General features: G+C 33.2%; 1 protein-coding gene across 2 annotated transcripts; it reads left to right on the top strand.

Annotated features, from left to right (window-relative positions):
- Nucleotides 1,639-11,037, top strand: LOC109346963 (mitosis inhibitor protein kinase wee1-like). 2 transcript variants are annotated; one of them, XM_019586706.1, is made up of 9 exons: nt 1,639-4,337; nt 4,474-4,578; nt 4,715-4,867; nt 5,313-5,476; nt 5,568-5,643; nt 9,787-9,858; nt 10,081-10,203; nt 10,297-10,384; nt 10,497-11,037. In XM_019586706.1, the coding sequence occupies exons 1-9, from the start codon at nt 2,145-2,147 to the stop codon at nt 10,661-10,663; spliced, it is 3,141 nt and encodes a 1,046-aa protein (XP_019442251.1). In that variant the 5' UTR covers nt 1,639-2,144; the 3' UTR covers nt 10,664-11,037. The 2 variants fall into 2 exon arrangements, with proteins under 2 accessions (XP_019442251.1, XP_019442249.1); XM_019586704.1 differs by lacking the exons at nt 9,787-9,858; nt 10,081-10,203; nt 10,297-10,384; nt 10,497-11,037 and adding exons at nt 5,938-6,060; nt 6,154-6,241; nt 6,354-7,190 and having other exon boundaries at nt 5,568-5,715.

The following is a 15,467-nucleotide window of genomic DNA, read 5'->3' as shown; positions in this document are numbered from 1 at the left end:
ATTTATAACGTACAAACTACACGTTACAAGCGAGTTGACAGACATTGACTGTCAACATGCTAGTTACTTATAACCTCAAAACATTTTCCCTATCTTATGATATCTATAATCTATACTATATATTTATACTACATAAATGGCAAAATATAACGTAAGTTACTATAGAGTAATTTTTATTTTCCTATTTTGTCTTTTACACTTTTTAATTTTTACAAAAAACATATAATCTTAAGTAATCACTGTCAACATATTAACAATTTCTCTCATCTTAAATTAAACATGACAAAATTTATGATATAAAATATACAAACATGAAGTATTTATTATCACACTAGTCTATACTATCTATATTTATACTTCTATACTATCTATATCTATATTATCTATATTATTTAATAAAGTCAAAACCTAATATAACCACTCCACCATGGTGTTATTTGTGGTTTCTTATTTTGCATGTTATCTTCTAATTTCTACCAAAAAATTATATAATTTAATGTCTCTCTCCACTCAATGCATGCTCCATCTTATTTTATTAATTATACAATAAGGGTGAAAACTAATCCCAAAATAATTGGAGTGCAAGACTTTAATCCTCATGAAACAATTATATATGCACCATTCTTTTAAGATTGAATAATTACCTCCATCGAATTATATAACACAACTTACTATAATTAACATTTACAAGATGTAGACTATATATTACAAATAATAGGAAAGTGAGTTGACATATATGATTATGCATGTTGACGACACACTAGTATGTATATAGGTAAAATATGATGTAATTTCTATTTTTTTGTCTTTAACACTTTTTAATTTATACATAAAAAACTATATAATTATAAGTCATCACGCTAACATATTAATTATATCTTTCACCTTAAACTGGACATTATAATAAAGACAAAAAATTATACTATAAAATATATATAATACAAAATTATAATATAAAATATACACAATATAAAAAATATAATATAAAATAGACTAAATAAAAAAAATCAATTTTTCAGCATACACTAAGTGCATTTTGCACCCTAGTAGTAATAATGGTCAAAGTACACTCTTTAGAATTGATTTGGAATAAATGTCTTCTTATAGAGAAACAAGCACACTTCAATTAAAATATGGTTTTCATAAGTAAACACCACACAAAAAAGTAGCTATAAAACTTGAACCTAAACTTTTCCGTTTAAAAAAGATTTGCCTTAATTGATTGAGAGAAAAAGTCAAATCAAATTCTGAAAACTAAATATATTATCAAATAACTAATATAGATATTATTTTCAATAATCTCCGATACTTTTAATATATACTAGTTCCTCTACCACACTTCATGCATGCCAACTCATATATTTATTTTATGATATTATCATATTTAATTTTTATATATTTTATTTTATAGTATTAAAATATTTTTTGTATTAGATATATTTTATCTTATAACTTTTTATAAATTTTTTATAACGTTCAATTTAAGATGAGATAAATAATTATTATGTTAATAGTGATTATTTATGATTATATAGTTTTTAGAATTTAAAAAAATATGTAGGACAAAATAAAGAATTAAAATTAATCCATTATATAATTGCACCATGTTTTACCATATTTAAGAATAAGTTTCATCACCCTCTTCCTTCTTTCTATAAATCTATGCCTAATGTCTATACCCCTTTCCTTCTTCTTCATCACCGATCATCATCATCATCTTCTCCCTTCCCAATAAAGTCGCTTTAACCAACCCTATTTCCCTTACTCCTTCTTCTCTCTCTTCCTTCACCCTTCTGCTCATAACCCACTTCCACCATCTTACAACAACACAGAGATACCCAACAACGCTGCTCTATCTTTTCTTAATAATTTCGTTATTGGGTTATGATTTAACAAAAAAAAAATTCAATTTTGTTATCTGGGTATAACCGAATTCGCCATCTCAGTTATCGCCAATTAATGCGTCCATCTTCCTAATATATTGGACCAGTTTTGGATCTGTGCTTATACCTTTGGATTATTATTGTTCATTCCTCTTTTCCCTCATTTTTTATTTCCCCTATATATAAATTTTGTCTCTTTACATTATTGTCCTCATTCCATGCATGGTTATACATACATTATGTGAGTGATTCTCTCATGTCATGTGTAATAATAAAGGGTTGCAATGTTTGATCCAATGTGATAATAATCTATTTGATCATCATTCACAACAACAACACTGTTTGATGGATAGCCCCACCGCGGTTCGATCATCGGCTACGGGTGGTTCCGGTTCCAATGACGGTACACAGCGTGTTAAATTCTTGTGTAGCTTCCTAGGGAGCATAATGTCACGTCCCCAAGATGGGAAATTACGTTATGTAGGTGGAGAAACACGTATTTTGAATGTGTCACGTGATATTAATTATGAGGAATTGATGGTGAAGATGAGAGAGTTGTATGATGGTGCTGCTGTGTTGAAATATCAACAACCTGATGAGGATCTTGATGCACTTGTCTCTGTTGTAAATGATGATGATGTGGTTAACATGATGGAAGAGTATGATAAGTTAGGTTCAGGTGATGGATTCACTAGGCTCAGGATTTTCTTGTTTTCACAATTGGAACATGATGGTTCATCACACTTCACTGACGGGGATGATAATGAGAGGAGGTACGTTGATGCATTGAATAGTTTAAATGATGTTTCGGATTTTAGGAAGTTGAATCAAATGGAGTTTCATGTTATGAGCCCTCTTGAGGATATACATGTGCCTGATCAATTCTATAATCCAATTAGTGTGGAGAGTGGGATTCATAGCCAGAGAAGTGGGGAACTATCTATGCCACCACAGTATAATTTGCATCATGTTGCAACCCAGCACCAGCAGCAACCTATGAGCCAGAGGTTTAGTGAAATGGATTCTCCATGGAGTCCTTCTTTTTACTCTCCCAAGTATCATGCTCACCATGACTCAAGGCCATTGGTAGAATTTCCATCTTCTCATTCGAGTGCGAAGTACCGAGGGCCGTTTGAGTTACCAGATTATGGAGTGCCCGAAGAGTATGCTCGACATCATTTGTATGACAATCAACAACAATATCCTGAAAATGTTGTGTGGTTACCAACTGCTGCACCATCACATGGTGAGATGTCAGGGTTTCCAGGAAACATTCTCCGTGGCCCTAATGTTGTTGATGGGAACAGTATATGTGACCACTGTCGCATGAGTTTTCCTAGAGGTCAACCACCTCTGGAGCTTCCTAATAATATCAGTAATGGACTTTCACCGGTTGTTGCTAATCCGTGTGCAGAATGCCCTTCAACTACGGTGAACTCTATCTATCCCAACGAGCCTAGTAATGATCTTGTTATAAACTCGTCTATGCATGGTAGCACGAATGATGGACATGCATACTTGTCTAGGCATGGTAGTGTGAATGATAGACATACTTTGTCTGCTAATTACGTTCAGCAACGACCTGGACCTGAAATGGGGACTGAACTATTTCCTGACCAAACCATGCCTGCTATACCACATATCCAAATTCATTCCCTGGAAGAGCACAATATGCGGTTTGGAAATCCCCCTTCTCCATATGCAGTGGATAGTCATTATACTGTTCCTCATGGACATGTACCCGGTCATGCTTATGCTTTCTGGAGAAACACTCCCGCTCCTGTTCACATTGGACCATGTTATGAGGTATCTCAGCAGGCCAGTGGTATGATAAATGCTGGATTGATCAGGGTAGAGAGCAATCCAGGATTTTTAGTTGGGCGAGATAGTCAAAACGCTATTCCTTTGGTAGATTCCTCACAGATATTGTCAGGACATGACGGGTCGGCTATCTCAGAAAATCCTTATGCACATGCTCTGAAATTGAATTCAAATGCCATTGGTCAGGAAAATCAACATCCAATTACTATAGATGCCACCCCCTCCCCACAGAACATGAAAGCTAGCACTTTCGTGGAACCTGTGCAGCTGCCAAAATCATCTGTTAACATGGTTCACGGAAAAGTCGAAAACTCTAATGCACAGCCACAGAGTATATCTGTTTCAGAGCAAAATAAAAGTGCGGAGAATGTATTTGAAGCTGTTGGTCCTGTTGAGTCTAATAATTCAAATTCTAAACCTGCATCACAGTGTGGAAATGTTGAGAAACTGGCAGATAAAGACCCTTCTGCTCCAGAAGATTCTAAGCATTTCTCGCCCGAGTTGATTGCTTCTGTTAAAAAGGCTGCATTAGAAGGTGCTGATGAGGTGAGAGCTAAAGCTGATGAGCATGCCAATTCTGAGATGCACAATGCAACTCCCAAAGAAGAAACAGCAAATGAAGTAGAACTAGTGGTGAGGATAAAGTGATTTGGTTTTCATTTTCAATATGAAAAGTAAATTTATTTTCTTCTATCAGAGGTGTGTGTGGTTGTGCTTGAGGTTAATTTATGTTGCCAGATATATAATATGTATGTATTTTCTCTTGTAGAATGCTCATGGTGATTTAGAATTGGAACCTGAAAATGACCACGTAGATACTTCTAAAATTGAGCCTACAAAGGCGGAGGAAGAAGCAATTGCCAGGGGATTGCAGGTTTTCATACCGTCTTACTCAAAATTCATTATGTTCTCATCATGTTTTCTTTTCTTTTCCATTTTTAAAAGGTCTTTTCCGGGTTTCCTTTTCCTACATGCCTTCGGTTTGATGGTAGGCTGATCATTTTTTTCAGACAATTAAAAATGATGATTTGGAGGAGATCCGCGAGCTAGGTTCTGGAACCTATGGGGCTGTTTATCATGGGAAATGGAAGGGTTCTAATGTCGCCATTAAGAGAATAAAAGCTAGTTGTTTTGCTGGAAGACCATCTGAAAGAGCAAGAATGGTAATATTTTTATTTGATAGTTTTTCCTTTCTTTTAAATAGCTACTGATTCAAACATGTAGAATACATTTTTTCTATTCTGCTCTCCGTTGTGTTATGAAGGTTCAATCTCTTCCTAAAAAACTTTAGGGACATGAAAATAATAACATTGTGCTTTATGATATGATAATATAGAATTAGTTTTGGGATTGAAGTAAGATCAGAATGAGGTGGTGGTTCATTGGTTAGCCATGTTTTAGAGGATAGTGTTAGTGTGACTACTTTACTCTACATAGAGTGGCACTCATTTTATGTAGGATGAAACATCTGAATTTCCTCAGTACAAGGATATTTAGTATAGAGGGATGGTAGAGCAAGTAAAAATACAAACATATAGTTTTTTATGTAATGAAACATATATCAGAACCCCAAGCTATATATAGTGATTTCATTTGGTCATCATCCAGATTGCAGATTTTTGGAAAGAGGCATTGATGCTGAGTTCATTGCATCATCCAAATGTTGTTTCCTTCTATGGCATTGTTCGTGATGGTCCCGATGGTTCTTTAGCAACTGTGACAGAATTCATGGTTAATGGATCTTTAAAACAGTTCTTGCATAAGAAAGATAGGTAATATTTGGCGCATGCATGGGTTTGAATTTTATATTTCATCAATGTTTTCCACCAATGTAATGTTTGTTTACTCCGAGCCATTTAACAGAACGATAGATCGTCGTAAGAGGCTCATAATAGCTATGGATGCTGCATTTGGGATGGAATATTTGCATGCAAAGAACATTGTGCATTTTGATTTGAAATGCGAGAATCTATTGGTTAATATGAGAGATCCGCAACGGCCTATCTGCAAGGTACCCATAAGAATTTGGATCAAATAATCCATGCTGCAAATTTTAGGGAGTTCATGTTGAGATCTGTCCAAAATTTCTAATTGTGACATATAAATGATGGGCTTCGATTATGCTCAAAATATCACATATATCTACATACACTTGTATGTATGCATTTATGTGTGTGTGTATACTATATATATAACCTGATAGCAGAGATTGCAACCCTGTGTAAATTTTCAGATTGGTGATTTGGGTTTATCAAAGGTCAAACAGCACACACTAGTGTCAGGAGGGGTACGAGGAACTTTGCCGTGGATGGCACCTGAACTTCTTAGCGGGAAAAGCACTATGGTGACAGAGAAGGTATTCTCGGCATGGCTGTTTGATTTTACATTGATAATATCACTTTCACATATTTTCTAACGATCTTTCCTTGCATCTATATTTGTGCTGTAGATTGATGTTTACTCATTTGGGATAGTCATGTGGGAAGTACTCACTGGGGATGAACCCTATGCTGATATGCATTCTGCTTCACTAATAGGTGAGAACCAATTAACAAACCACATGCTTAGAGCAATTTGTTTCTCTATAATAATATGCTTGTCCATTTTAGCTTGCAAAGTTATTCTCTATAATAATATTTTGTGTTGCAGGAGGAATTGTAAACAACAGTTTACGTCCTCGAACCCCAACATGGTGTGATCCTGAGTGGAAGTCTCTAATGGAAAGTTGTTGGGCTTCTAATCCTACAGAAAGGCCATCATTTTCAGAAATTTCCAAGAAGCTAAGGATTATGGCTGCTGCAATGAATTTGAAATAGTTAATTACCCCTTCTTGCACTATATGAAGCTTAGAATTGGTAAAAGAAGGGGAAGCATGGTTCTTCTAGTTGAAGGCATTAGCAAGCTTAGCTTTAAAAGAGGGAAAATAGATATTAAAAGGAGAATGTATTCAACCTTATCCAAGCTTATATTGTAATATCAGGCATTGGTTTAGTCTAACAAATATTTTGTAACACTGCATTGAACTTATTTTCCTTAGTGCTGTTAATTTGCACTGTAGCATGGATTTTCTCACAGAAGTGCCATGGTGCTATGAAGAAAGCTACATGTAAGGTGAATATATCAAATGTGAGTGATTTTGTTATTATGTGATTGTAAATACTTGCCATAAAAATGTTTCCTTTTCATAATGGGTGTGGTTTTAATCATCATCTACATGGCTTTTGCAGTTTTGTGGTTATACCATCATTTGAGGAGGAACCATGCCTTCTGGAGGAATGTGTACATAAATTAACCTATGACATATCTTTTGTGCTTCATATGGAGAGGATAATGAAGAATTATGCTTCCCATTTGCACATGGAACAAATTCAATTTGTCCTCAATATATTGTTTGACTTGCTTTAATATTTTGATACAACATTTTCCTAATCACACCAATATGTATGCTTAACATTGTACTTCGGCTCTTGAATCAATTTCTAGTCTCTTTCATTTTTTATATTTAATTTATATTCATAGATATAGATAGAACATGTATAATGAAAAGGGTACTAACCTGAATGGTTGATGTATTGTTTTTATTGAGATTGAATGCTTATGGTAGTTTAAAATATACAGAATTTCGGTTTTAATCCCAGTAATTTATATTTTGGTTTTGGTTCTTATATACTCCAAAATTTTAGTTATAATTCCTAATGATGAGAATTAGCATAATGGAGGACATGTGAAGTTTGACAAGGGAATACATGAAATATTTGAACGTTGGTTAATATTGCAGGAAACCATACAACCTACAATGGCCAAGCTAGTAAAAAAATGTTTTTTTATTCATGATTGAAATTAGATGTTGCCATGCTATATAACAGAAACACCATATTTTCGACAGAAATTGAGGGTATTCAAGAATTCATTATGTATATAGTTAGATTCTATATTTGAATTAATAATTCTCACATGCATTTAGTGACGATCATATTACTATGCATGCAATACATTTCACATATCCACCATTCAGATTGGTTTAAATTATTTTGGCATGGCAAATTCCTATCACATTGCCACCACTAAAAAACTGCTTTAGATGACAAAATGGCGAGTCCCACATATCGTTGACACCATTAATTTCTTTTGTGCATATCTCTTATGAGTCAAAACTATATACTAATGTGGATTTTAATTGTTTTAATTGAATGATTAAACACTAAAGTTTAAGTAAGACAGTGTGGTTTAGTCACCAACTCACAATGTTCAGAAAAATCCATAGGGTCAATTTATGTGACACAATCAACATCTTACATCTGCTCCCTTGACCCTCTTCTATAAGTCCTTCTACCTCATACCTAATACACGGGGGAGACTTTTGTATTAAAGTCAAACTAGGCAGACTTTGGACACGTGTATTATAATCTTTAATTTTAGATTTTTTTATTTGAAAATAAAATCATGACCATTAAAGATTTTTTGTTGATATGTGTCGTAATTCCGATTTAATATTGAAACTCTATAATACCAGAGAGAATCTCATCCATTTGCTATGGTTTCACTCATGTAACTACTATTACTTAGAGACATTTTTTTGCTCATATAGTTTCTTTTATATCTTGATTTGGCAAATCAATAAGTAGTTCCACTAGATTGGTGTCTTGATGATGAAATGCACTATTCTTTTCCCCCATTTCTTCATTTTAATTTTCTCGGACAAGAAAAAGAAATGTAGAGAGTCAATGCAAAGATTCTTAGTTAAGGAGAAAGACAAACAAAACCATGTTTTCTTCATCTCAAAGATCTGAAACCATTTGATGATGATAAAGATATTAATGTTTATTAATTTGGAAGCCAAGTGCTTTTTGAATTTGATAGTTTTCCCTTGTTATATTACTATGTTAGTGCGGTTCTAGGCCTCTATTTTCCAGCTCCTTTATTAAAATAATGTATTAGATGAAGTATTAAATTAGGGAACACGGGTCAATAAGTGGTGCTTATTCTGAAGAAAAAAATTGAATTGCAAAGACCTTTCTCCTTGGCTTTATCTTCTTTTCTAGTTTTGGTACGGTTTCCAATTTTTTTATTTTAAAATTTCCTACCCAACATGCCAAAGAGGAAGAAACAAGGTAAATTAAATAGTTAAACAAAATATGGGGTTTTGTTTGTTGATTATAATCCAACTAATTCCTATAGACAAAACACATCAATAAAATTATAAAACTAATTCCACGATTAATTTAATAAATGTTTGACTTTTTATTTTTCGTATTTTATAATTCCATAGCTGCATTATTGTTCTATCAAGTATCAGACCCAAGTTCAAGGGTTGTCAAAGAGCTAGTTTTTCTTTAAATTATATATGATAGGCTGTTAGGAGAGACGGTGTACCTTGTCCTCTCTAACTTTGGATAAATAAGAATTATTGCATGTTTTCATCAGAGATAGATACTAAGTTATGAGTATGGAATTTTGCCTTAAATGACAGAAAATTTTCAATGGTCTAGAAGAAGGATGGTAGGGTAGTATGTTAGGATTTAAGTTCATGAGACGAGCCCAACCCAAAAGACTAGTCTATTAGGTGGAAGAGCCTCATGACTTAAGTACCACATCGAGTTTATTATTCTACTCAATATGAGACTCTAAGTCCTAACGTAATACCATAGAACTCAATCCTAACCACTTAATTAATTATAAAGCCAATCTTCCTAAAACACCTAAGAAGTGTTTCAAAAGACAAGGTTATAGAGGTTATAATTTATTTTATTTAGTCAAAAGTCTCTATTGAAGGAACAAAAATTATATGGAGAATGTAGTTTTATAGCTAAAGTAGCTCTAAAGGACAATATGTTATTGTTGAGAGCTCTCAATAATTAATTTCTCATTTTTGCTTTTTAATTTTTTTATGGAATGAAATTTGTTGTAACAAATAATGAAGTCTCACAATAGAATGAAATAAGTTGAACAACATATATCAAAAAAGGATGTACTGGATTCATGGATATTATGGACGTGACTTTTGAATTGTCTTTCAAATATTCATTAAGTTTTGGGATTAAGACGAGGTATCATACCAACTTTATATTTGCATGCAAAGAACATTGTGCATTTTGATTTGAAATGCGAGAATCTATTGGTTAATATGAGAGATCCGCAACGGCCTATCTGCAAGGTACCCATAAGAATTTGGATCAAATAATCCATGCTGCAAATTTTAGGGAGTTCATGTTGAGATCTGTCCAAAATTTCTAATTGTGACATATAAATGATGGGCTTCGATTATGCTCAAAATATCACATATATCTACATACACTTGTATGTATGCATTTATGTGTGTGTGTATACTATATATATAACCTGATAGCAGAGATTGCAACCCTGTGTAAATTTTCAGATTGGTGATTTGGGTTTATCAAAGGTCAAACAGCACACACTAGTGTCAGGAGGGGTACGAGGAACTTTGCCGTGGATGGCACCTGAACTTCTTAGCGGGAAAAGCACTATGGTGACAGAGAAGGTATTCTCGGCATGGCTGTTTGATTTTACATTGATAATATCACTTTCACATATTTTCTAACGATCTTTCCTTGCATCTATATTTGTGCTGTAGATTGATGTTTACTCATTTGGGATAGTCATGTGGGAAGTACTCACTGGGGATGAACCCTATGCTGATATGCATTCTGCTTCACTAATAGGTGAGAACCAATTAACAAACCACATGCTTAGAGCAATTTGTTTCTCTATAATAATATGCTTGTCCATTTTAGCTTGCAAAGTTATTCTCTATAATAATATTTTGTGTTGCAGGAGGAATTGTAAACAACAGTTTACGTCCTCGAACCCCAACATGGTGTGATCCTGAGTGGAAGTCTCTAATGGAAAGTTGTTGGGCTTCTAATCCTACAGAAAGGCCATCATTTTCAGAAATTTCCAAGAAGCTAAGGATTATGGCTGCTGCAATGAATTTGAAATAGTTAATTACCCCTTCTTGCACTATATGAAGCTTAGAATTGGTAAAAGAAGGGGAAGCATGGTTCTTCTAGTTGAAGGCATTAGCAAGCTTAGCTTTAAAAGAGGGAAAATAGATATTAAAAGGAGAATGTATTCAACCTTATCCAAGCTTATATTGTAATATCAGGCATTGGTTTAGTCTAACAAATATTTTGTAACACTGCATTGAACTTATTTTCCTTAGTGCTGTTAATTTGCACTGTAGCATGGATTTTCTCACAGAAGTGCCATGGTGCTATGAAGAAAGCTACATGTAAGGTGAATATATCAAATGTGAGTGATTTTGTTATTATGTGATTGTAAATACTTGCCATAAAAATGTTTCCTTTTCATAATGGGTGTGGTTTTAATCATCATCTACATGGCTTTTGCAGTTTTGTGGTTATACCATCATTTGAGGAGGAACCATGCCTTCTGGAGGAATGTGTACATAAATTAACCTATGACATATCTTTTGTGCTTCATATGGAGAGGATAATGAAGAATTATGCTTCCCATTTGCACATGGAACAAATTCAATTTGTCCTCAATATATTGTTTGACTTGCTTTAATATTTTGATACAACATTTTCCTAATCACACCAATATGTATGCTTAACATTGTACTTCGGCTCTTGAATCAATTTCTAGTCTCTTTCATTTTTTATATTTAATTTATATTCATAGATATAGATAGAACATGTATAATGAAAAGGGTACTAACCTGAATGGTTGATGTATTGTTTTTATTGAGATTGAATGCTTATGGTAGTTTAAAATATACAGAATTTCGGTTTTAATCCCAGTAATTTATATTTTGGTTTTGGTTCTTATATACTCCAAAATTTTAGTTATAATTCCTAATGATGAGAATTAGCATAATGGAGGACATGTGAAGTTTGACAAGGGAATACATGAAATATTTGAACGTTGGTTAATATTGCAGGAAACCATACAACCTACAATGGCCAAGCTAGTAAAAAAATGTTTTTTTATTCATGATTGAAATTAGATGTTGCCATGCTATATAACAGAAACACCATATTTTCGACAGAAATTGAGGGTATTCAAGAATTCATTATGTATATAGTTAGATTCTATATTTGAATTAATAATTCTCACATGCATTTAGTGACGATCATATTACTATGCATGCAATACATTTCACATATCCACCATTCAGATTGGTTTAAATTATTTTGGCATGGCAAATTCCTATCACATTGCCACCACTAAAAAACTGCTTTAGATGACAAAATGGCGAGTCCCACATATCGTTGACACCATTAATTTCTTTTGTGCATATCTCTTATGAGTCAAAACTATATACTAATGTGGATTTTAATTGTTTTAATTGAATGATTAAACACTAAAGTTTAAGTAAGACAGTGTGGTTTAGTCACCAACTCACAATGTTCAGAAAAATCCATAGGGTCAATTTATGTGACACAATCAACATCTTACATCTGCTCCCTTGACCCTCTTCTATAAGTCCTTCTACCTCATACCTAATACACGGGGGAGACTTTTGTATTAAAGTCAAACTAGGCAGACTTTGGACACGTGTATTATAATCTTTAATTTTAGATTTTTTTATTTGAAAATAAAATCATGACCATTAAAGATTTTTTGTTGATATGTGTCGTAATTCCGATTTAATATTGAAACTCTATAATACCAGAGAGAATCTCATCCATTTGCTATGGTTTCACTCATGTAACTACTATTACTTAGAGACATTTTTTTGCTCATATAGTTTCTTTTATATCTTGATTTGGCAAATCAATAAGTAGTTCCACTAGATTGGTGTCTTGATGATGAAATGCACTATTCTTTTCCCCCATTTCTTCATTTTAATTTTCTCGGACAAGAAAAAGAAATGTAGAGAGTCAATGCAAAGATTCTTAGTTAAGGAGAAAGACAAACAAAACCATGTTTTCTTCATCTCAAAGATCTGAAACCATTTGATGATGATAAAGATATTAATGTTTATTAATTTGGAAGCCAAGTGCTTTTTGAATTTGATAGTTTTCCCTTGTTATATTACTATGTTAGTGCGGTTCTAGGCCTCTATTTTCCAGCTCCTTTATTAAAATAATGTATTAGATGAAGTATTAAATTAGGGAACACGGGTCAATAAGTGGTGCTTATTCTGAAGAAAAAAATTGAATTGCAAAGACCTTTCTCCTTGGCTTTATCTTCTTTTCTAGTTTTGGTACGGTTTCCAATTTTTTTATTTTAAAATTTCCTACCCAACATGCCAAAGAGGAAGAAACAAGGTAAATTAAATAGTTAAACAAAATATGGGGTTTTGTTTGTTGATTATAATCCAACTAATTCCTATAGACAAAACACATCAATAAAATTATAAAACTAATTCCACGATTAATTTAATAAATGTTTGACTTTTTATTTTTCGTATTTTATAATTCCATAGCTGCATTATTGTTCTATCAAGTATCAGACCCAAGTTCAAGGGTTGTCAAAGAGCTAGTTTTTCTTTAAATTATATATGATAGGCTGTTAGGAGAGACGGTGTACCTTGTCCTCTCTAACTTTGGATAAATAAGAATTATTGCATGTTTTCATCAGAGATAGATACTAAGTTATGAGTATGGAATTTTGCCTTAAATGACAGAAAATTTTCAATGGTCTAGAAGAAGGATGGTAGGGTAGTATGTTAGGATTTAAGTTCATGAGACGAGCCCAACCCAAAAGACTAGTCTATTAGGTGGAAGAGCCTCATGACTTAAGTACCACATCGAGTTTATTATTCTACTCAATATGAGACTCTAAGTCCTAACGTAATACCATAGAACTCAATCCTAACCACTTAATTAATTATAAAGCCAATCTTCCTAAAACACCTAAGAAGTGTTTCAAAAGACAAGGTTATAGAGGTTATAATTTATTTTATTTAGTCAAAAGTCTCTATTGAAGGAACAAAAATTATATGGAGAATGTAGTTTTATAGCTAAAGTAGCTCTAAAGGACAATATGTTATTGTTGAGAGCTCTCAATAATTAATTTCTCATTTTTGCTTTTTAATTTTTTTATGGAATGAAATTTGTTGTAACAAATAATGAAGTCTCACAATAGAATGAAATAAGTTGAACAACATATATCAAAAAAGGATGTACTGGATTCATGGATATTATGGACGTGACTTTTGAATTGTCTTTCAAATATTCATTAAGTTTTGGGATTAAGACGAGGTATCATACCAACTTTATTGACCAGACTCTAGTAATAAACACAAGTCAGGACTAAATTGATCAATTTTGACTTAAGTGTGAGTGTTGAAACAAATAATGAAACCCCACATTAAATAGCTTGAATCACATGACAAGATTCATAGACCTAATAATTTAAGTTCTTTGGATAAATATATAATATCCAAGTCACTTATCTTATTCACTTAAGGAAGACTAAAACTTACTCTCCCCATTTCAAAATTGGATCAAACTCACTTCTAATTTCCAAATTCATAATAATTTCTTATCCCTCACTCATTGCAATATTATATAGTCCATTTAACAAACTTTAATTAATAGTATAGCTAAATTTGTCAAAAAGCATTGAACTAATCAGAAATAATTATTTAAATTAAATTCATCATTTGTCACAAATTATTTATTTAAATTAACTTCATTACTCAAATATAATGCATAAAATTTCTTATCTAAATTAACCTCGTTATTTATTTAAATAATTGTACAACCTATGATGAACCAATTTGTCGCAATATTCATTTCAATTCTAAAGACCAGCATCAAAGAATATATGTGATCTCGCTTAACCTATTTAGAAAATGTGCCAATTATATTGGTGGGAGGGAATGGAAAGAGCAAACAAAGTCAGTAAGCAGCACAAGTTTGTGCAACAATTTTTATTTTTTTGGCTAATAAAATGCAGATGCTTCATTATTCGCCCAAAAAAATGCATGTGCACCATTTCCTCCTTTAGATATCTATATATGTATGATATAGATGCAATATTTTCACTCTTTGCATATGGGCTACGTAATCACCAAACTCTAATTTTCTTCGTGAAAGTAGTTGTTATTTAATGAAGGTTATTGACTGGAATTGTAGGGGAATTGGTATTTTAAGACTAGGTTGGTTTTGAAAAATCTTTGTTCTACTAATAATTCGGATTTGGTGTTTATTGCTGAGCCGAAAATTTCTTCCTTTGCCTTAAACTCAGCATTCTGGAAAGCCTTGAAAATGAAGCTCTTGTTAAGGAAATTCATATACTTTTGGGGCACTTAGTGCATATTTATGCAGTAACTGTGTAAGATTCTTGATAACTTAGTAATCTTGTTCTGTGTAGGAAATTTTATGTGTTTATGTTGTTTCAGGATAAGATTTATGAAAAAAAGGAGAAAAAGTAGAAGATTGGTACTTCTGAGCACCACAAGCCTCGCTCGAGCAAGGAAAGGGTCGCCCAAGCCACAAATAGGAGAAAAATCACTATAAATCAATGTTGTCCCTCGCCCAAGCGACAAGTGGAGCTAAAAAGTCTTTGATGTCTTGCCTGATCCTCGCTTAAGCGATGGATCCTCGCCCAAGCGAGGGATGCCTCGCCCAAGCGAGGGATGCCTCGCCCAAGCGAGGTGCTCAGGTCTGAGAGCCTCTTATTTACTCGCCTAAGTGAGAATCTCTAGCTTGGGCAAGGGTGTGGAAGTTGGAACTGATATTGGCGGTTTCGAAAGTCAGAAAAGGACACTATTCACTTTTTAGAAGATATTCGGCACGAAAATAGAGAGAAACACAGGGAGATTAGGAT

The sequence above is a fragment of the Lupinus angustifolius genome, chromosome LG01, assembly GCF_001865875.1.
Source record: "Lupinus angustifolius cultivar Tanjil chromosome LG01, LupAngTanjil_v1.0, whole genome shotgun sequence".
NCBI classification, from domain to species: Eukaryota; Viridiplantae; Streptophyta; class Magnoliopsida; order Fabales; family Fabaceae; genus Lupinus; species Lupinus angustifolius.
Note: the sequence above shows the minus strand (reverse complement) of the source record. Positions and strands in the feature narration are given on the sequence as shown.

Coding starts and splice junctions, on each gene's coding strand:
- LOC109346963 (XM_019586706.1), top strand. CDS start 2,145: ATGTGTAATAATAAAGGGTTGCAATGTTTGATCCAATGTGATAATAAT. Junction 4,868..5,312: donor CATCTGAAAGAGCAAGAATG/GTAATATTTTTA, acceptor GTCATCATCCAG/ATTGCAGATTTTTGGAAAGA. Junction 5,644..9,786: donor AATATTTGCATGCAAAGAAC/ATTGTGCATTTT, acceptor CATGCAAAGAAC/ATTGTGCATTTTGATTTGAA.